This window comes from Triticum aestivum, chromosome 2D, assembly GCF_018294505.1.
Source record: "Triticum aestivum cultivar Chinese Spring chromosome 2D, IWGSC CS RefSeq v2.1, whole genome shotgun sequence".
Taxonomy (NCBI): Eukaryota; Viridiplantae; Streptophyta; class Magnoliopsida; order Poales; family Poaceae; genus Triticum; species Triticum aestivum.
Window position 1 is genome coordinate 587203636 of NC_057799.1, and position 22980 is coordinate 587226615.

The 22980-nt window shown below is 43.8% G+C and overlaps 1 protein-coding gene across 1 annotated transcript; it reads left to right on the top strand.

Annotated features, from left to right (window-relative positions):
- Positions 1–18763: 18763 nt before the first annotated feature.
- Positions 18764–22980, top strand: LOC123054716 (importin subunit beta-1-like). Its single transcript, XM_044478548.1, has 3 exons — positions 18764–18860; positions 19943–22490; positions 22577–22980. Exons 2-3 carry the CDS (start codon positions 19966–19968, stop codon positions 22755–22757), a joined length of 2706 nt encoding a protein of 901 aa, XP_044334483.1. The 5' UTR covers positions 18764–18860; positions 19943–19965; the 3' UTR covers positions 22758–22980.

Genomic DNA, 22980 nt, shown 5'->3' on the forward strand with positions numbered 1-22980 from the left:
AAGAGGGGAGTCCTACTCCTACTAGGAGGAGGACTCCCCCCCTTGGCACGCCCTCCTACTAGGCCGGCCGCCTCCCCCCTTGCTCCTTTATATACGGGGGCAGGGGCACCCCATAGACACAACAATTGATCCTTGAGATCTCTTAGCCGTGTGCGGTGCCCCCCTCCACCATATTTTTTTTTGAAGAATAACGATAGTGGGAGAGGCTCCCACTGACTTTGTATTACTCACAAAGGAAAAATTACATATGTGTTACAAAGGGTTTTGTGCCCCCCGGCCATGCTAGCTATCCACGGTCCTAGTGACCCAAATTTACAATGTAATTAGACAGGAAAGGATGAAGTTCCTCTCGGCAGTTATGTGTAAGCAGCTCCAAGAGATGCTTGAATCTAGCTAGCCATGCTCCATAGGAGCGCTGAATCCCTCTAAAGTGTTGATTGTTTCTCTCCATCCAAAGACTCCAAGCAGCCAAGAGAAAGATATCCATGAAGAGAGGTTGTCTCCAATTAGCCCTACCTCCATGCAGAAGAACCAGTCTGTTGTCATCTATCGGCCATGTCATTCCAACTACATCCCAGCAGCGTTGACTAAAGGGGCAGTTGAAGAACAAATGTTCTCGATAATATCGTAGCGGTGCTTAGGCGAAGCCCTGCGTCGGTAGAACATCATCATCATCACCACGCCGTCGTGCTGACGAAACTCTCCCTCAACACTCGGCTGGATCGGAGCTCGAGGGACGTCATCGAGCTGAACGTGTGCTGAACTCGGAGGTGCCGTACGTTCGGTACTTGATCGGTCGGATCGTGAAGACGTACGACTACATCAACCGCGTTGTGTTAACGCTTCCGCTATCGGTCTACGAGGGTACGTGGACAACACTCTCCCCTCTCGTTGCTATGCATCACCATGATCTTGCGTGTTCGTAGGAAATTTTTTGAAATTACTACGTTCCCCAACAGTGGCATCCGAGCCTGGTTTTATGCGTTGATGTTATATGCACGAGTAGAACACAAGTGAGTTGTGGGCGATATAAGTCATACTGCTTACCAGCATGTCATATTTTGGTTCAGCGATATTGTGAGATGAAGCGGCCCGGACCGACATTACGCGTACGCTTACGCGAGACTGGTTTCACTGTTATGAGCACTCGTTGCTTAAAGGTGACTGGCGGGTGTCTGTCTCTCTCACTTTAGTTGAACCGAGTGTGGCTACGCCCGGTCCTTGCGAAGGTTAAAACAGCACCAACTTGACAAACTATCGTTGTTGTTTTGATGCGTAGGTAAGAACGGTTCTTACTAAGCCCGTAGCAGCCACGTAAAACTTGCAACAACAAAGTAGAGGACGTCTAACTTGTTTTTGCAGGGCATGTTGTGATGTGATATGGTCAAGACATGATGCTATATTTTATTGTATGAGATGATCATGTTTTGTAACCGAGTTATCGGCAACTGGCAGGAGCCATATGGTTGTCGCTTTATTGTATGAAATGCAATCGCCATGTAATTGTTTTACTTTATCACTAAGCGGTAGCGATAGTCGTAAAAGCAATAGTTGGCGAGACGACAAACGATGCTACGATGGAGATCAAGGTGTCGCGCCGGTGACGATGGTGATCATGATGGTGCTTCGGAGATGGAGATCACAAGCACAAGATGATGATGGCCATATCATATCACTTATATTGATTGCATGTGATGTTTATCTTTTATGCATCTTATCTTGCTTTGATTGACGGTAGCATTATAAGATGATCTCTCACTAAAATTGCAAGATAAAAGTGTTCTCCCTGAGTATGCACCATTGCAAAAGTTCTTCGTGCTGAGACACCACGTGATGATCGGGTGTGATAGGTTCTACGTTCAAATACAACGGGTGCAAAACAGTTGCACACGCGGAATACTCAGGTTAAACTTGACGAGCCTAGCATATGCAGATATGGCCTCGGAACACTAAGACCGAAAGGTCGAGCGTGAATCATATAGTAGATATGATCAACATAGTGATGTTCACCATTGAAAACTACTCCATTTCACGTGATGATCGGTTATGGTTTAGTTGATTTGGATCACGTAATCACTTAGATGGTTAGAGGGATGTCTATCTAAGTGGGAGTTCTTAAGTAATATGATTAATAGAACTTAAAATTATCATGAACTTAGTACCTGATAGTATCTTGCTTGTCTATGTTAATTGTAGATAGATGGCCCGTGCTGTTGTTCCGTTGAATTTAATGCGTTCCTTGAGAAAGCAAAGTTGAAAGATGATGGTAGCAATTACACGGACTGGGTCCGTAACTTGAGGATTATCCTCATTGCTGCACAGAAAAATTACGTCCTGGAAGCACCGCTGGGTGCCAGGCCTGCTGCAAGAGCAACGCCAGAAGTTATGAACGTCTGGCAGAGCAAAGCTGATGACTACTCAATAGTTCAGTATGCCATGCTTTACGGCTTATAACCGGGTCTTCAACGATGTTTTGAACGTCATGGAGCATATGAGATGTTCCAGGAGTTGAAGTTAATATTTCAAGCAAATGCCCGGATTGAGAGATATGAAGTCTCCAATAAGTTCTACAGCTGCAAGATGGAAGAGAATAGTTCTGTCAGTGAGCATATACTCAAAATGTCTGGGTATAATAATCACTTGATTCAACTGGGAGTTAATCTTCCGGATGATAGCGTCATTGACAGAATTCTTCAATCACTGCCACCAAGCTACAAGATCTTCGTGATGAACTATAACATGCAAGGGATGGATAAGACAATTCCCGAGCTCTTCGCAATGCTAAAGGCAGCGGAGGTAGAAATCAAAAAGGAGCATCAAGTGTTGATGGTCAATAAGACCACTAGTTTCAAGAAAAAGGGCAAAGGGAAGAAGAAGGGGAAATTCAAGAAGAACAGCAAGCAAGTTGCAGTTCAGGAGAAGAAACCCAAGTCTGGACCTAAGCCTGAAACTGAGTGCTTCTACTGCAAGCAGATTGGTCACTGGAAGCGGAACTGCCCCAAGTATTTGGCGGATAAGAAGGATGGCAAGGTGAACAAAGGTATATGTGATATACATGTTATTGATGTGTACCTTACTAATGCTCGCAGTAGCACCTGGGTATTTGATACTGGTTCTGTTGCTAATATTTGCAACTCGAAACAGGGGCTACGGATTAAGCGAACACTGGTCAAGGACGAGGTGACGATGCGCGTGGGAAACGGTTCCAAAGTCGATGTGATCGCCGTCGGCACGCTACCTCCACATCTACCTTCGGGATTAGTATTAGACCTAAATAATTGTTATTTGGTGCCAGCGTTGAGCATGAACATTATATCTAGATCTTGTTTAATGCGAGACGGTTATTCATTTAAATCAGAGAATAATGGTTGTTCTATTTATATGAGTAATATCTTTTATGGTCATGCACCCTTGAAGAGTGGTCTATTTTTAATGAATCTCGGTAGTAGTGACACACATATTCATAATGTCGAAGCCAAAAGATGCAAAGTTGATAATGATAGTGCAACTTATTTGTGGCACTGCCGTTTAGGTCATATCGGTGTAAAGCGCATGAAGAAACTCCATAATGATGGACTTTTGGAATCACTTGATTATGAATCACTTGGTACTTGCGAACCGTGCCTCATGGGCAAGATGACTAAAACACCGTTCTCCGGAACTACGGAGAGAGCAACTAATTTGTTGGAAATCATACATACAGATGTATGTGGTCCGATGAATATTGAGGCTCGTGGCGGATATAGTTATTTTCTCACCTTCACAGATGATTTGAGCAGATATGGGTATATCTACTTAATGAAACATAAGTCTGAAACATTTGAAAAGTTCAAAGAATTTCAGAGCGAAGTTGAAAATCATCGTAACAAGAAAATAAAGTTTCTACGATCAGATCATGGAGGAGAATATTTGACTTACGAGTTTGGCCTACATTTGAAACAATGCGGAATAGTTTCGCAACTCACGCCACCCAGAACACCACAGCGTAATGGTGTGTCCGAACGTCGTAATCGTACTTTACTAGATATGGTGCGATCTATGATGTCTCTTACTGATTTACCACTATCGTTTTGGGGTTATGCTTTAGAGACGGCTGCATTCACTCTAAATAGGGCACCATCGAAATCCGTTGAAACGACGCCTTATGAACTATGGTTTGGCAAGAAACCAAAGTTGTCGTATCTTAAAGTTTGGGGTTGCGACGCTTATGTGAAGAAACTTCAGCCTGATAAGCTCGAACCTAAATCGGAGAAATGTGTCTTCATAGGATACCCAAAGGAGACTGTTGGGTACACCTTCTATCACAGATCTGAAGGCAAGACATTCGTTGCTAAGAATGGATCCTTTCTAGAGAAGGAGTTTCTCTCGAAAGAAGTGAGTGGGAGGAAAGTAGAACTTGATGAGGTAACTGTACCTGCTCCCTTATTGGAAAGTAGATCATCACAGAAACCAGTTTCTGCGACACCTACACCAATTAGTGAGGAAGTTAATGATAATGATCATGAAACTTCAGATCAAGTTATTACTGAACCTCGTAGGTCAACCAGATCAAGATCCGCACCAGAGTGGTACGGTAATCCTGTTCTGGAGGTTATGTTGCTAGACCATGACGAACCTACGAACTATGAAGAAGCAATGGTGAGCCCAGATTCCGCAAAATGGCTTGAGGCCATGAAATCTGAGATGGGATCCATGTATGAGAACAAAGTATGGACTTTGATTGACTTGCCCAATGATCGGCGAGCCATAAAAAATAAATGGATCTTCAAGAGGAAGACGGACGCTGATAGTAGTGTTACTATCTACAAAGCTAGACTTGTCGGAAAAAGGTTTTTGACAAAGTTCAAAGTGTTGAATACGATGAGATTTTCTCACTCGCAGCAATGCTTAAGTCTGTCCGAATCATGTTAGCAATTGCCGCATTTTATGAAATCTGGCAAATGGATAAACAAAACTGCATTCCTTAATGGATTCATTAAAGAAGAGTTGTATATGATGCAACCAGAAGGTTTTGTCAATCCTAAAGGTGCTAACAAAATATGCAACCTCCAGCGATCCATCTATGGACTGGTGCAAGCATCTCGGAGTTGGAATATACGCTTTGATAAGTTGATCAAAGCATATAGTTTTATACAGACTTGCGGTGAAGCCTGTATTTACAAGAAAGTGAGTGGGAGCACTACAGCATTTCTGATAAGTATATGTGAATGACATATTGTTGATCGGAAATAATGTAGAATTATTTTGCAAAGCATAAAGGAGTGTTTGAAAGGAGTTTTTCAAAGAAAGACCTCGTTCAAGCTGCTTACATATTGAGCATCAAGATCTATAGAGATAGATCAAGACGCTTGATAAGTTTTTTCAATGAGTACATACCTTAATAAGATTTTGAAGTAGTTCAAAATGGAACGGTCAAAGAAAGAGTTTCTTGCCTGTGTTACAAGGTGTGAAATTGAGTAAGACTCAAAGCCCGACCACGGCAGAAGATAGAAAAAGAATGAAAGTCATTCCCTATGCCTCGGCCATAGGTTCTATAAAGTATGCCATGCTGTGTACCAGATATATTGTATACCCTACACTGATTTTGGCAAGGGAGTACAATAGTGATCTAGGAGTAGATCACTGGACAGCGGTCAAAATTATCCTTACTGGAATAAGGATATGTTTCTCGATTATGGAAGTGACAAAAGGTTCGTCGTAAAGGGTTACGTCGATGCAAGTTTTGACACTAATCTAGATGACTCTAAGTCTCGGTCTAGATACATATTGAAAGAGGGAGCAATTAGCTAGAGTAGCTCCATGCAGAGCATTGTAGACATAGAAATTTGCAAAATACTTACGGATCTGAATGTGACAGACCCGTTGACTAAAATTATCTCACAAGCAAAACATGATCACACCTTAGTACTCTTTGGGTGTTAATCACATAAGCGATGTGAACTAGATTACTGACTCTAGTAAACCCTTTGGGTGTTGGTCACATGACGATGTGAACTATAGGTGTTAATCACATGGTGATGTGAACTATTGATGTTAAATCACATGGCGATGTGAAGTAGATTATTGACTCTAGTGCAAGTGGGAGACTGGAGGAAATATGCCCTAGAGGCAATAATAAAGTTATTATTTATTTCCTTATATCATGATAAATTTTTATTATTCATGCTAGAATTGTATTAACCGGAAACTTGATACATGTGTGAATACATAGACAAACAGAGTGTCACTAGTATGCCTCTACTTGACTAGCTCGTTGATCAAAGATTGTTATGTTTCCTAGCCATAGACATGAGTTGTCATTTGATTAACGGGATCACATCATTAGGAGAATGATGTGATTGACTTGACCCATTCCGTTAGCTTAGCACTCGATCGTTTAGTATGTTGCTATTGCTTTCTTCATGACTTATACATGTTCCTATGACTATGAGATTATGCAACTCCCGTTTACCGGAGGAACACTTTGTGTGCTACCAAACGTCACAACGTAAATGGGTGATTATAAAGGTGTTCTACAGGTGTCTCCAAAGGTACTTGTTGGGTTGGCGTATTTCGAGATTAGGATTTGTCACTCCGATTGTCGGAGAGGTATCTCTGGGCCCACTCAGTAATACACATCACTATAAGCCTTGGAAGCATTGTGACTAATGAGTTAGTTGCAGGATGATGTATTACGGAACGAGTAAAGAGACTTGCCGGTAACGAGATTGAACTAGGTATCGAGATACCGACGATGGAATCTCGGGCAAGTAACATACCGATGACAAAGGGAACAACGTATGTTGTTATGCGGTCTGACCGATAAAGATCTTCGTAGAATATGTGGGAACCAATATGAGCATCCAGGTTCCGCTATTGGTTATTGACCGGAGAGGTGTCTCGGTCATGTCTACATAGTTCTCGAACCCGTAGGGTCCGCACGCTTAACGTTACGATGACAGTTATATTATGAGTTTATATGTTTTGATGTACCGAAGGTTGTTCGGAGTCCCGGATGTGATCACGGACATGACGAGGATTCTCGAAATGGTCGAGACATAAAGATTGATATATTGGACGGCTATATTCGGACACCGGAAGTGTTCCAGGTGATTTCGGAGAAAACCGGAGTGCCGGAGGGTTACCGGAACCCCCCCGGGAGAAGTAATGGGCCTTATGGGCCTTAGTGGAGAGAGAGAGGAGCAGCCAGGAGGGGCCGCGCGCCCTCTCCCCCTCTGGTCCGAATTGGACTAGGAGAGGGGGGGCGGCGCCCCCCTTTCCTTCTCCCTCTCCCCCTTCCTTTCCCCCTCCTAGTAGGAGTAGGAAAGAGGGGAGTCCTACTCCTACTAGGAGGAGGACTCCTCCCCCTTGGCGCGCCCTCCTACTAGGCCGGCCGCCTCCCCCCTTGCTCCTTTATATACGGGGGCAGGGGCACCCCATAGACACAACAATTGATCCTTGAGATCTCTTAGACGTGTGCGGTGCCCCCCTCCACCATATTACACCTCGATAATATCGTAGCGGTGCTTAGGCGAAGCCCTGCGTCGGTAGAACATCATCATCATCACCACGCCGTCCTAGTTTCCGTCATACCGGTGTTATGTTCCTTGATTTTGCGTCCCTTACGCGGTTGGGTGATTTATGGGACCCCTTGACAGTTCGCTTTGAATAAAACTCTTCCAGCAAGGCCCAACATTGGTTTTACATTTGCCTCACCTAGCCTTTTTCCCTTGGGAGTCGCGCTCTCGAGGGTCATCTTTATTTACCCCCCCCCCCCCCCCGGGGGGGGGGCCAGTGCTCCTTCGAGTGTTGGTCCAACCTGTCAGTCGCCGGTGGCCACCAGGGGCAACTCTGGGCTGGCCTACCGGAAGCTTGGACAATCCTGTGTGCCCTGAGAACGAGATATGTGCAGCTCCTATCAGGATTTGTCGGCACATTCGGGCGGCTTTGCTGGTCTTGTTTTACCATTATCGAAATGTCTTGTAACCGGGATTCCGAGACTGATCGGGTCTTCCCGGGAGAAGGAATATCCTTCGTTGACCGTGAGAGCTTATAATGGGCTAAGTTGGGACACCCCTACAGGGTATTATCTTTTGAAAGCCGTGCCCGCGGTTATGTGGCAGATGGAATTTGTTAATATCCGGTTGTAGAGAACTTGACACTTGACCTTAATTAAAACGCATCAACCGCGTGTGTAGCCGTGATGGTCTCTTCTCGGCGGAGTCCGGGAAGTGAACACGGTTTCTGGGTTATGTTTGACGTAAGTAGGTGTTCAGGATCACTTCTTGCTCATTGCTAGTTCACGTCCGTTCCTTTGCTTCTCTTCTCGCTCTTGTTTGCGTAAGTTAGCCACCATACTTGCTTAGTCGCTGCTGCAACCTCACCACTTTACCCCTTGCTTACCCATTAAGATTTGCTAGTCTTGATACCCATGGTAATGGGATTGCTGAGTCCTCGTGGCTCACAGATTACTACAACACCAGTTGCAGGTACAGGTTTTGCGATGATCATGACGCGAGAGCGATGTTTACTTGTTTGGAGTTCTTCTTTTGCTTCTTCTTCGATCAGGGGATAGGTTCCAGGTCGGCATCCTGGGCTAGCAGGGTGGATGTCGTTTGAGCTTTTGTTTGTGTTTCATCCGTAGTCGGATGTTGATCTTATGTATGATGTATTGATGTATTCTTGCGGCATTTGTATGCCTTATATGTATCCCCATATATTATGTAATGTTGATGTAATGATATCCACCTTGCAAAAGCGTTTCAATATGCGGGTCTATCCTTGGTGGGACCTTCGAGTTCCTCGCGGATAGGATCGCATATTGGGCGTGACATAGGTATAGTGGACTCATATGGAAAAACTGGGTTTAAGGATTTTGGATGCACAATTAGTAATCCCACTTAGTACAAGTGAAGGCTAGCAAAAGATTGAGAAGCATCCAACCAAGAAACGAAAAATCTCATAAGCAAGCATTAAGCATAACTAACACCGAATAATGCACCACAAGTAGGATGTAATTTCATTGCATAACTATTGACTTTCGTGCTTGCATAGGGAATCACTAACCTTAACATCAATATTCTTACTAAACCATAATTACTCATCAACATGACTCACATATCATATCATCATATCACAAAACTATTACAAAGAATCAAGTTTATTTTGTCCAATGATCTTCATGAAAGTTTTTATTATATCCCTCTTGAATATCTATCACTTTGGGGCTAGTTTCATATGTTGCTTTTGACAGCTAAAACAAATCTAAGTGAAGAACATGAGCATAAATTTTTTCTTCTCTCAAAGTAATATAAGTGTAGCAAGACAGAATTTCTTCAAAATTTTACTAACTCTCAAATAAATCTAAGTGAAGCATGAGAGCATTTCTTCAAAAATATTAAAGCACGCCGTGCTCAAAAAGATATAAGTGAAGCACTAGAGCAATTCGATAGCTCAAAAAATTTAAGTGTAGCACATAGAGAAATTCTAACAAATCATAGCATAATTTTGGCTCTCTCAAATAGGTGTGTTCAGCAAGGATACTTGACTCAAACTAAAAAGCAAAACAAGCAAACACTCATATAATACAAGACGCTCCAAGCAAAACTCTTGATATGTGACGAATAAAAATATAGCTCCAAGTAAAATACCGATGGTCTTTAGAAGAAAGAGGGGATGCCACTCGGGGCATCCCCAAGCTTAGTTGCTTGTTCCTCTTTGGATAATAATTTGGGGTGCCATGGGGCATCCCCAAGCTTAGTCTCTTCTTACTCCTTATTCCTTCATCCATCGTGATCTCACCCAAAACTTCAATCACACAAAACTCTACAAAACCTTCATGAGATCCGTTAGTATAACAAAGCAAATCACCACTCTAAGTACTATTGCAAACCCAACATATTTTATTTTTGCATTATATCTACTGTATTCCAACTTTACTATGGCTCATACCCCCCGATAAAGTCCATATATTCATCAAAATAAGCACACAACGCAAAGAAAACAGAATATGTCAAAAACAGAACAGTCTATAGCAATGAAAACTTTGAATACTTATGTAACTCCAAAAATTCTGAAAAATTAGGACAATGTGGAAAATTTGTATATCAATCTTGGGTAAAAAAATTAGCAATTTATCACACTCTGGTGAATTTTATGATTTTCTGTACTGAGCACAAAAGTTTCTGTTTTCCAACAAGATCAAATCAACTATAATCGAAATCATCCCAAAGGCTTTGCTTGGCACAAACACTAATTTAAACCACAAAAACACATCTAACCAGAGGCATATTTGTGTATGTATTGGAAAACAACAAGAAAACCAAAAAGCAAAAAGATACAAGTTTGGTTGCCTCCCAACAAGCGCTATCGTTTTACGCCCTTAGCTAGGCATAACACATAGATCTAAGTGTTTTCATCTTTATTTTCCAACTCCTCAATAAAACACTTAGAATTCTTCAAAGATTTAGCATACAAATTTTCAATAACAATACTCTTAGGAACAAGTTCGAAGAATTCATTCTTGCAAAAAGGGTCTTTTATCACTTCAACAAAATCTGGGTGAATACTAATCATCTTAAGATCTTCTTTATTACAATTAGAAGTTGCACCCTTGTTTTTAGTGACTTTAGTAATCTTGCCAATTTTTATTGGAGTTTTTTTAATAGATTTAGCGCAAGAAAAAGCCGTGCTTAGATTACTAAAAATTTCTTCCAACTTATCAATTCTAGCGGGGCTCTCCTCTATTCTCTCGTTGAATGCGGGTTCTTTTTCTTTTAGTACCTTAAGAGCATCTCCCACTTTGGACCCAATTCTATTAGCAAGATTGTGCATCCTTTTATCTAATTTTTCAAAGTTTTCTTCAATGAGCATTTTCTTTTCAATAGCATCTAGCCTTTCGATAACATGCTCGAGAGTTAAAGTTGTTTCATTAATCATAAGAGGTGGTGAACCCACAAGATTTCCCATAGCATAAAAAGCATCGAGAGAAGGACACATCAAGAAATCCCCACCGGTAATCGTATCTAGGACGAATCTATACCAAGTAGTGATGCCCACATAAAAACAACGAAGAAGAACAATGGTAGATTGCTTACGAATAGATCTATTATGAGCATTGCAAATCCTATACCAAGCATCTTTTAGATTCTCCCCTCCCATTTGTTTAAAGTTAAGAACCTAGTTCTTGGGGGTACACGCAATAGAGGAAGAAATATCCGTAACAACAAAAGTGGCGAACAAGATTGCACGCAAAAACAGATCTAACGAGAAAACGGCGAACGAAAAAGAGGGTGAATAAAAGGACAAATTTTTGTGAAGTGGGGGAGATGAAAATGAGAGACAAATGGCAAATAATGTAAATTGCAAGGAGATGAGATTTGTGATTAGGAACCTGATAGATGTTGATGATGTCTCCCTGGCAACGGCGCCAGAAATTCCTTTTGATGCGGCTTGAACTACGTCGGTATTTCCCCAAAGAGGAAGGGATGATGCAGCACAACTATGGTAGGTATTTCCCTCAGTGATGAGACCAAGGTTATCGAACCAGTAGGAGAACCACGCAACACTATGTAAACGGTACCTGCACACAAAGAACAAATACTTGCAACCCGACACATAAGAGGGGTTGTCAATCCCTCCCGGGTAAAAGATTGGTAAATAGGTAGATGGGTAGATGCAAATGGAACAATGGCAAATAAAATTCAGCGACGTATTTTTGGGGTTTTGATAATATAGATCTGAAAATAAAAGTTGCAAATAAAGGAAAAAGCAAATAGCAATATAGATTTGAAAGCATATGATAGGAAAATAGACCCCGGGGCCGTAGATTTCACTAGTGGCTTCTCTCGGAAAATAGCAAACGGTGGGTAACAAATTACTGTTGGGCAATTGATAGAAAAGCAAATAATTATGATGATATCCAAGACAATGATCATGTATATAGGCATCACGTCCAAGATTAGTAGACCGACTCCTGCCAGCATCTACTACCATTACTCCACACATCGACCGCTATCTAGCATGCATCTAGTGTATTAAGTTCATGGAGAAATGGAGTAATGCAATAAGAACGATGACATGATGTAGACAAGATCTATTCATTTAGGAATAGACCCCATCTTTTTATCCTTAATAGCAATGATACATGCGTGCCTTGCTGCCCCTTCTGTCACTGGGAAAGGACACCGCAAGATTGAACCCATCACAAAACACCTCTTCCCATTGCAAGATAAATAGATCAAGTTGGCCAAACAAAACCCAAATATCGGAGAATAAATATGAGGCTATAATAATCAAGTATAGATATTAAAACAAGGCAAATATGATCATAAACTCACAATTCATCGGATCCCAACAAACACATCGCACAAAGTCATTACATCAAATAGATCTCCAAGAGAACTTTGTATTGAGAAACAAAGAGAGAAGAAGTCATTTAGCTACTGCCTACGGACCCGTATGTCTACAATGAACTACTCACACATCATTGGAGAGGCACCAATGAGGATGATGAACCCCTCCGTGATGGTGTCTAGATTGGATCTCGTGGTTCCGGAACTTGCGGCGACTGGAATTGTGTTTCGTCGACTCCCCTGGGGTTTTTGGATTTTCGTGGTATTTATAGAGCAAAGAGGCGACGCGGGAGGCGACCAAGGTGGGCATAACCCACCCCTAGGCGCGCCAAGGTGGGTTGTGCTCCCCTCGGAGCCCCCCTCTGGTACTTCTTTGGCCCAACAGGTGTCTTCTGGTCCAGAAAAATTCTCCAAAAAGTTTCGCTGCGTTTGGACTCCGTTTGGTATTGATTTTCTGCGAAGTAAAAAACAAGAAAACAACAACAACTGACACTGGGCACTATGTCAATAGGTTAGTCCCAAAAAATGATATAAAGTTGCTACAAAATGATTGTAAAACATCCAAGAATGATAATATAACAGCATGGAACAATAAAAAATTATAGATACGTTGGAGACGTATCATAAAGCAGCTTGTTTCTTATGAGCAGGAAAATATTTTCCAGAGAAGTAATATAGCATATCCTGGGGACTACGCACACAACTAGGATCAAGAGAATTAAACCATATCATAGCATCACCCTTTAACGAGAAAGGAAACAACTTAAGAATATAGTAGTAGCGAATTTTTTCCTCATGAGCAAATAGGGTGGCTATGTCATTTAATTTAGTAAGATGTGCCACAACAGTTTCGGATTCATAACCATGGAAAGGATCCGATTCAACCAAAGTAATTAACTTAGGATCGACAGAAATTCATAATCCTTATCAGGATTCAACCATGTGAAGTAGCAAACTAGGATCATACTGCATTCTAGCATTCAGAGATTTTTCTTTCAACTTGACAAGCAATTTCTTAAGATCCTCTCTATCTTTACAAGAAAAAAAGTCCCTAGCTACCTCTCCATCTATAACATAACCCTCGGGTATAAAAGGCAATTCATATCTAGGAGAGCTAGGTCTAACAGGTGTTTCAAAGTTTTTAGTTTCAATAATTTCATCAGTTTCAGAAATATCATCAGTTTCAGCATTCTCAATATCTTTAGCTCTAGCAAGTTGTTCATCGAGAAACTCACCCAGTGGTAAAGTATTATCAAGCAAAGTAGTAGTATCACCAAAAGCATCATGCATAGCAGAAGTAGCATCATCAATAACTTGCGACATATCAGAATCAATAGCAGGTGTAGGTATCGCAAGTTTACTCAAAACAGAAGGTGAATCAAGTGCAGAGCTTGATGGCAGTTCCTTACCTCCCCTCGTTCTAGAGGAAAAAATCTTGGTTTTGGTATCTTTCAAATTCTTCATAGTGATCAACAGATATAAATCCCAAGTGACTCAGAGAATAGAACTATGCTCCCCGGCAACGGCGCCAGGAAAAGGTCTCGATAACCCATAAGTATAGGGGATCACAACAGTTTTCGAGGGTAGTGTATTCAACCCAAATTTATTGATTCGACACAAGGGGAGCCAAAGAATATTCACGAGTATTAGCAGTTGAGTTGTCAATTCAACCACACCTGAAAGACTTAATATCTACAGCAAAGTATTTAGTAGAAAAGTAGTATGGAAGTAACGGTAATAGTGGCAAAAGTAACACTAGCAGTTTGTAGTGATTGTAACAGCAGCAGCGGCAAAGTAACTTAGCAAAGATCAATATGTGAAAAGCTCGTAGGCAATGGACTGGCAATGATAATTGTATTGGATGATATTCATCATGTAGCAGTCATAACCTAGGGTGACACAGAACTAGCTCCAATTCATCAATATAATGTAGGCATGTATTCCGTATATAGTCATACGTGCTTATGGAAAAGAACTTGCATGACATCTTTTGTCCTACCCTCCCGTGGCAGTGGGGTCCTAATGGAAACTAAAGGATATTAAGGCCTCCTTTTAATAGAGAACCGAAACAAAGCATTAGCACTTAGTGAATACATGAACTCCTCAAACTACGGTAATCACAGGAAAGAATCCCAATTATTGTCACCTTGGGGTATGCGGATCATAATTTGTAATAGGTGTCTAAAACTTGCAAGATAGGATCAAGAACACAAATATATTCATGAAAACATAATAGGTAGAGATCTGAAATCATGGCACTCGAGCCCTAGTGACAAGCATTAAGCATAGCAAAGTCATAGCAACATCAATCCCAGAACATAGTGGATACTAGGAATCAAACCCTAACAAAACTAACTCGATTACATGATAAATCTCATCCAACCCATCACCGTCCAGCAAGCCTACGATGGAATTACTCACGCACGGCGGTGAGCATTATGAAATTGGTGATGATTATGGCGATGAATCACCCTCTCCGGAGCCCCGAACGGACTCCAGATCAGCCCTCCCAGTGAAGAACAGGAGGCGCCAGCGGCTCCGTATCATAAAACGCGATGAATCCTTCTCTCTGATTTTTTTCTCCTCGAATAGGGTTATATAGAGTTGGAGTTAGGGTCGGAGGAGGTCCAGGGGCCCACAAGCCCTCTAGGCGCGCCCCGGGGGGGCACCCCCTCTGGTTAATTCTTGCGCCAATATTTTTTGTATATTCCACAAAAATTCTCCATAAATTTTTAGTTCAATCCGAGAACTTTTATTTCTGCACAACACCATGACAATTCTGCTGAAAACAGCGTCGGTCCGGATTAGTTCCATCCAAATCATGCAAGTTAGAGTCCAAAACGAGGGCAAAAGAGTTCAGAAAAGTAGATACGATGGAGACGTATCAACCGCCCGTGTCTCGTGCCCCCCTCCACTCCCCCCCCCCCCCCCCCGTGATCGCCCCGACGCCCGTGGCCGCGCCCGCTAAGTCCCGCGCGCCTAGAACCACCCCGCGGCCCCCTGCAGCCGCCCGCACCCAGCTGCGCGCCCTTGGCCCCGCGCTCGCTTGCCGCGGCGGTCTCTATCCCGCGCTTGCGCACGGCCTCGCCGCGTCTAGCCTCGCTCGCCACTCGCTGTCGCGCCTGCCCCGGCAGCCACCACTGCGTCCGCCTCCACTCGCCACCACCACCGATTCTGGCTGCCCCTTGAGGAGTCGTTACAACTACTCGACTCATCGCGTCGCGCGCTTTCGAACGGGCCCGAAAACGCCCCGAACCAGTGGTCATAGCGGATTCCGGCGAGGTAGCTGGCGCCTCTTCGGCGCCGTCTGCTGACCTGGCCGCCACATGGCCCTACCGGTGTCGCTGCCATCGGGACACACGGGCTCTGTTGACCAGTCAACGGCTGCCATCGGAACCTATGTTTTGGAATTGATGGAATATTTAGTTTGGCGGGGCGGGGAGATGATGAAGTGTTTTTTTACAATCTGATGATTTGGGGGGCCTTACTCGATGTGATTCCGTGTGATCCGCTAAGAGACCCATATTTATGTGGAAAAAAAATCCGCGGTAGTTGCATGTACTATATTGGCGATACAGTATCACATGGCGACGTTTTCTTTTCTAGGTGGTGGGAGGGTGCGTGGGGTTCATATATTTTTATAGGATACCTCAATCTAATTGAAGACCCTCAAAATTAGGGAACAATAGTGAATTGAAGTAATTGGATGGGAGAGCTCCTTGAGAAATTGTTAATCCAGTGAAAATTGAGTGACTCAATTTTCAATTGAAGACCTCAATTAATTGTGAGACCTTAAAAATTAGGAAGCATAATGTATTGTATAAAACAATTGAACGAGAAAGCATTGAAAAATTGTTGACCCAGTCAAAATCGGGTGACCCAATTTGAATTGAACACCTCAACTAGCTGTGAGGTCTTTAAAATTAAGGAGTTTAGTGTTATAGAGGATCCTGAGTAAATTAATCAGAGAATCAATGAAATATGGGCAAAGCCTGCCCCCCCCCCCCCCCCCCCCCCCCTCCTCAAGCCCATTGCCCCTCCTAAGATGTGGCCCAAGCTCTGCCACTGGTAGGTAGCATCTTAATTATTTTTCAAAAAAGAAAGTATAGTTTTCCCCTTCAAATCCTCCTTAATGGATCAATAACCCCCTCAACTTCAAAACCGGATTATTTTCCCCCTAAACTTTGCAAAACCGTATAAATCTCACCCTAGGTGGTTTTGGAGAGAATTGAAAGTGGTTTTGCTTCTATTTTCTCTCTTCTTACTTTCCATGTCGGTAGTACGTACGCACTAGATGTCAAAGGCCACGCGGTTCACGCCTTGTCGCGAGTTGACTCCCTTGGCGAAGACGAGCACCTCGCCACTCGGCGCTCGACCTCCTCGCCGTCCTCGCCGTCCCCGCCGCCTGAGATGATGATGACCGGGCGCCGGCTGGCTGGTCGGATCGACTGATTAATCTCATGTCATGGTCCGCGTTTGGGATCGGTGGTAGTACGTAGTATGTTTCTTCTTCTTTGATAGACTAGTAGTAGGATGGTTCGAGGACCGGATTAACTGGTTGGCAACGGAAATCACTGTAAAGAACTTACACGATGCGTCATTGTGTATGAAATTTTGGTTTGGTCAATAGATGCGCCCTTCTGCCATGTGGAATCGAGGCCTGTGCGTACGGCGCCGCTGACATTTTCAAGGGCCTTGTACGCCAGGGACACATGTCGTCGGTCTATCCATACTGGTCATGCATCCGCGCCAGCAATAAGCAGCTTGCCGGCCCAGCTGCACGCGCGCCGGCAATAAGCAGCTTGCCTGCCCAGCTGCACGCGCGCCGGCGACATGCCGTCACGCAGTGTCGCGCGCTCATTGCCGGTCGTGGCATCACCATGTCTCTCGCAGAAGTCCTCTGCTTCAGCCGCCTCGACCCCGCGGGGCTGCTCGTCGCGGCCGCGCGCTGCAGCTCGCCCTGCCACGTCGGCTGTACGCCCGCCTCTTCGCCGTCCGCGGACTACTGCGTCCACCACGCCGGCGGCGGCCAAAATTCACGATCTTTGCTGCCAGAGACTGAGGTCGTGCTTCTCCCGGACTGGCAGGTGCTCGTACTGCACTGCCCCGGGGCTGCCGCAGAAAACGCCGACGGATATCGTCGGTGTGTGCGCGCTCGGGAAGCTGCCGGCGTTTGGGCGCCGCTTGTACTCCTGCGCGCAGGCAGAGGCGGGTCCGCGCGCCGTGGCTCGTGATCTCCTCCCCGACCACGTAGTCGAAGGTTAGTACTGCCACCGTGGCGGCCGGTCATAGGAGATTATGAGGTGGAGCGGACGGCCAACAAGAAGCGTCACGAGACGGCCTAGGCCAAGGCGGCCGCCAAGCTCTTCGAGCTTGACCCAGACGGGAGGCCGCGCATGGTGGAGGGCACCGCGTCATGCGGCCTGGGGCTCACCGGCCAGACCCCGCCGGAGAGGAGGATGACTGGTGGGGGCGACTCATCGGAGTTGACTTTTATATGTCCAGTCAGCATCAATAACTCAAAACCACCTTAAATCATGTCCAATACCACCTTGGGGCTTGGTTGATCCGGTATAACAAATTTGAGGGGGTGATTAATCCGGTTTTGGACTTGAGGGGGAATTTGAACCAATTAGGCCTTATTTGGATGCTGAAGGAGATATTTCCAGGGAAATGACGCCCTCGGTGGAATATTCTTGACAAAACAAGAAACCCGTGAAAAATTCACACGAGCCTTTGGGAGAGCCGGGGACAGTACCATCTTCTTTCCTACCCACTTGATGCGGCCTTCCGCTATGTGCTGTGAAAGCATGCAGCTATCATTAATTGGTGGAGAGGTGAACCAGCACCCAGACCGAGTTGCGCGCCTGCGGCTCTACAGACAACAGGCCTCGCTCAATTCCAAAACGTCACGAGCGGTGCGTCGTGAGGAGAACGGGGAGAAGTCTCCCGACGTGACGAGGTGATGGTTTTCTACCCGGAAAATCGGGGTGGATCGGGGATGGAAAGGTCTTTCCTTGTTGACACCAAATGCACCTCCCACACAACCAGGGAGGAATTTACTCGCGGCATCCCCACCCAGGGAAATGACGGGGATCCCGGGAGGATCCCTTGAAACCAAACAAGGTCTTATAGAGATTTGAGGGGGAAAAACTATACTACAGTTGCACGTGCATTCTACTAGGGCTGGTCCATGACAAGAGCGTTTTTCTTTAAACAGGGGATCCATGACAAGAGCCTGTCCCAGATTGCCCGGTGGGAAAAGCCCACCAGCCCTCCCTCGCATCCAGCCCATCACGCATCCCTAAACAGGCCGAAAGCGAAAGCCGGCAGCGCTTCGCGAATCTTAAGGCAACACCATCCAACGGCTTGGAACATGACTGAGAGAGACTCCGTAGAATTTATTTAGGGCTTCCCTTGGACATCCGCTCGCCGCCGCAAGCTCCTGAGCTACTGTCCGCACAGCCATCGAACTCCCGAGCTAGCGGAGGCGCACGAGTAGAAACGGCCGGCTTCCTCTTTTTGCTGGTAAGATCTACTGGATCCCTAACTCTAGTCGCCGGCTGGCTAGCCCCTCACCACTCTCATCTCTAATTGCAAGGCTAGGTCTTCTAAGAAGCATAAGTTTTGACAGTGATGATCCCATATGACCGCAAGTGACCAGCAACAACAATCTAGGGAAGGTTGATTTGTTGTTGCTTTAGGGAGGTGGTTATGCTCTTTTGGTTCTGGGGATAGTTGACCTGTTTTTTCTCTCCTCACGTTGAGGTTCCTCTTAAGGTCCCTCATTCTCCCCCTCTTGGATTATTAGCTCTTGATTAATCATAGTTGGATGATATTTTGGTGTAGCTTTTATTGCCCACTCTTGGATTATTAGTTTTTGATCTTAGTTAGAGGATGTCCAGGCACTACCCTTTGGAACTAGAACTAGCCCAGTCCATTTTTTTTTGCCTTAAGATATGTTTTATATTAAGTTTCATAGATATAGGCATTTATCCATCAATTTTTGCTATAAAAGGCATAATGGCCCTCTCTCTATCTTTGTTTTGTAGTACTAATTATGACTTGATTCATTTTGTATTTACACTGTACTTCATGGTAGTATTATAGCCCTTTGTGCTGGAAGCTTTGCTGTAAATTTGCGCCTAGTTTTTTGTTTTTGTTGTAGGCTATGGTTATTAGTAAGGGATAATATCTATCTTTATACTATCAAGAATGACGATTATTTTATTTGTTTTTTCTAGTTTATATATTATTAAGAATGATGTTGGTCAGTGTTTTCTTTGTTTCATGTCTTGGGATGTATATGACTTAACTATGAATTTTTCTTGTAAATTTTGTTCTTCAAGTTTCCTCCTTTTGACTACGGTTACTAGTTTTCTTGTGATTTTCTCCTGCTAATATTTTGGTCCTACTATTTTAGTTATTTTAGTCTTAGTATTTAGTTGTGACTTCAAGGCTCCTCCTAATGTAAATTATTTATTTCTTCTTCCAACTGGTTATATATGTTATAAGTAATATAACAATTAGTCCTCCATCCATTTATTTGGTTCTGACATACCTTATTTTTGGTGGTTAATTTGTTTCTTTCTATCGTTGATGTTTGCCAGGGGACTTGCCCAAGAAAGTTGATATGGATGAATCAATTGATGTGAGTGATGCTCTTGCACATGCGTCACACCCAGACAACAACATAAGGTCAATAGGAGAAGACATGCTAAAGCGGCTCCAAAATCTTGATCTTCCCAACTTCCTCCTATATTTATCATCTGAGCTTTTGAGGGAGGGGATTCCAGAAGAGTCTAGGGCACTTGCTGCCATCACCCTTAAGAACTCCTTGGACTCAAAGGATCCTGCACTCAAGGATGCACACAAGGATCTACTTTGTATAAAATGGCTCAGCCTGGATCCCTCTATCCGATCAGAGATTAAGAATAAGTTGCTCATGACACTAGAATTTGATTCAAGGCAATCTCATTCAAGGCACCCCTCATCAAAAGTTATTGCAAAAGTTATTGCGAGGGTTGCATGCATGGAGATACCCCGGAATCAATGGCTGGACCTTGTTGGTAAATTAGTGGACAACATGGCAAGTTCATCTTCTTCACTAAAGCAAGCAACTCTAGAGGTGCTCCAGTATATCTTTGAGGCGAAGATCCCTAAAGTTGTCAAGGGGGATCAAGTGGATGTTGTTATGGGTAGTGTCATCAGTGCACTGAATAACCAGATGCTAGATTCTCAAGTCCATCTCACAGCCCTTAAAGCTTTACTCAACATTCTTGAGTTTACCAAGTTTGAAGACCATGCTTGGAGGAATTCTGTAGTGGCAGTTTGTGAAGTGGCAGGCAGGATAAATTCTGGAGCAGAGATCAAAGAGGCAGCATTTGAGTGCCTTGTTGCAATTGCACACACTTGTCATACCATATTAGAACCTTACAAGGAGATCATGATGAGTCTTACATCCCAAGCTTTGGAAGGAGATGTGGAATCACTTAAATTCCAATGTATTAAGTTGTGGATCACTGTTTTCCAAGAAGAGATTGGTTGGGAAGAGGAAGAGGAAGAGGAGGAAGAAGAAGAAGAAAAAGAAAAAGAAGATGATGATGAAGAAGAGGCATCTAGCTTTATTGGTCCTCTCTGTTCATTTGTTCCACTTCTCCTACAAACTTACTTAAACAAAGAACAGGGAGATTTAAAACAGGAGGACATTTGGAAACAGGGAGACGAGGGAGACATTTCCATGACGGGGGAACAAGAAGAAGAGGGAGATGAAAATGTGGAACAAGAGGGAGTAAACCTTGAAGACATTTTGGAACAAGACGAAGAGGAAGATGAGACTCTACAAGGCATTTCCATGACATGCCTAGGCCTTGCAGCTAGAATTATGAAGGGTGGAGTTGTCCCCCTTGTGATGCATTTTGTCAAGGAGAACTTGAATGGGCCACATAAGATAGCAGCATTGTCTCCATTAGGTTTTATCCTGGAAGGTCCCTCGGTCAAGCAACTTGCTCCTCTAGTTCATTTATTGCTTGTCTTGATGGACCATCCGGAGGAAGGTGTAAGAGGCAGGGCTGCCTGGACACTTGGGCGGCTGTTTAAGCTTGTTGGTGCACATAGAATCGTGAGAAATGAGGTGGTAGTCCTGGATCGGATCATGAAGCTCTTGATAGAAAGGAGCAAAGATGTCCCTGAAGTGTCCGTTGAAGTGCATGGAGCTCTATATTTTCTTGCAAGAGGTTATGCAGAAGATGCAAAGTCAAGGTCAAAATCAAACTCATGTGAGCTTTCACCTTCTGTTAAGCCTCTTATTGATGCTCTTCTTTGTGCTTCGGATCTGGCTAGGGAGACCCCTTTTTGCCTTCTTCCATCTCCTTATAAAGCTTTGAGTGAGATTGTGAGAGTTAGTGACACTGGGGACTTACAAGTTCGCCGGGCTGTTATAGGCTTGATGTCTCATATTATGAGGAGATTCAACATTGTGCTTAATGGTCATGGTGCAGTTTCATCTGTTCAGAGGAAGAACCAACTTGAGGTCTTGCTGTGTGGTCTAGTTGAAGTCTTGATCCACAAGCTTGGAAGTACACTCAAGGGGTCTGCTAAATGTGTGTTGATGTTGTTGTGCCCTCTCTTAACCCGTGAGAGTACAAGTGCACGAAATGGAGCAGCCCTTGCCATTGGTGCTCTTGCTCATGCCATTGGTGCTGATTTTGGACAACACATGCCTACGGTGCTACAATATTTCAGTGTGAAGCGACTCTCTCCACTTTATTTAGAAGTGATATGTGATATATGCCATGTCTTGGGAAAAGAGGGAAAAGAGGAAGAAGTGGTGCCATGCTTTGATCATATTATGGAAGTTTTGTATCAAGGTATGGGAGAATCGACACTTCAACCTCCAATTCTATCAAGCATTGGACAGATTGCTCTTGCTATTGGTGAAAAATTTGAGAAGTACCTGCCTCCAGTTATGGAAAAGCTTATAGTTATGGAAAAGGTTGCTCAACTCGATCAGGATCCTCTTGGGGATCATAGTAACAAGGTTAGAGAGGCGATATCTAAGGCCTACCATGGCATATTAGGGGGTATAACCGACCCAAAGTCTGGATTCAAGGTAGGAATGGCTCTACTTGACTTCACTGAAAAGGAGAGAAAGAGAAGGTAACAGATGCCTTGTTTTTTCTTGGTCGGTCACATAAGCACTGTTTATACTCGTTGACTGATTGATTTTTCTTTCTTTCTTTTAGGGACAGTGACAGAAGGTCCAGAAGGACTAGGACCATGACAGCCAGGGACACAAGGACCATGAAAGCGCTAGTTGATGCCTTGTCTCAGCTTTCTCCTAGAGTGGGGGTTTGGTCAGAGGCGTTGATTCGATCGGTGCACGAAGCAAATACGCCCTCCTTAAACAAATATAAGAGCGTTTAGATCACTACTTTAGTGATCTAAATGCTCTTATATTACTTTACAGAGGGAGTAATCATTGGGAGAGGAAGGACGGTGTGCTTTATTTTGATCCAGTCAACTAAAGTGTGTCGGTTAACTGTTGGAAACTCTGTTTTATGTCGAACTAACGTGTGTGGGCTGTGGGTTTGTTGGAAACTGCATGTATCCTCTCTAATTAATTAGAGTTATTATTATGGTGTTGACA

What these genes read in the sequence shown, in the direction of transcription:
- LOC123054716 (XM_044478548.1), top strand. Translation starts at nt 19,966, where the DNA reads ATGGATGAATCAATTGATGTGAGTGATGCTCTTGCACATGCGTCACAC. An exon ending in GAAAAGGAGAGAAAGAGAAG is followed by an intron (nt 22,491 to 22,576) that starts GTAACAGATGCC and finishes TCTTTCTTTTAG; the next exon opens with GGACAGTGACAGAAGGTCCA.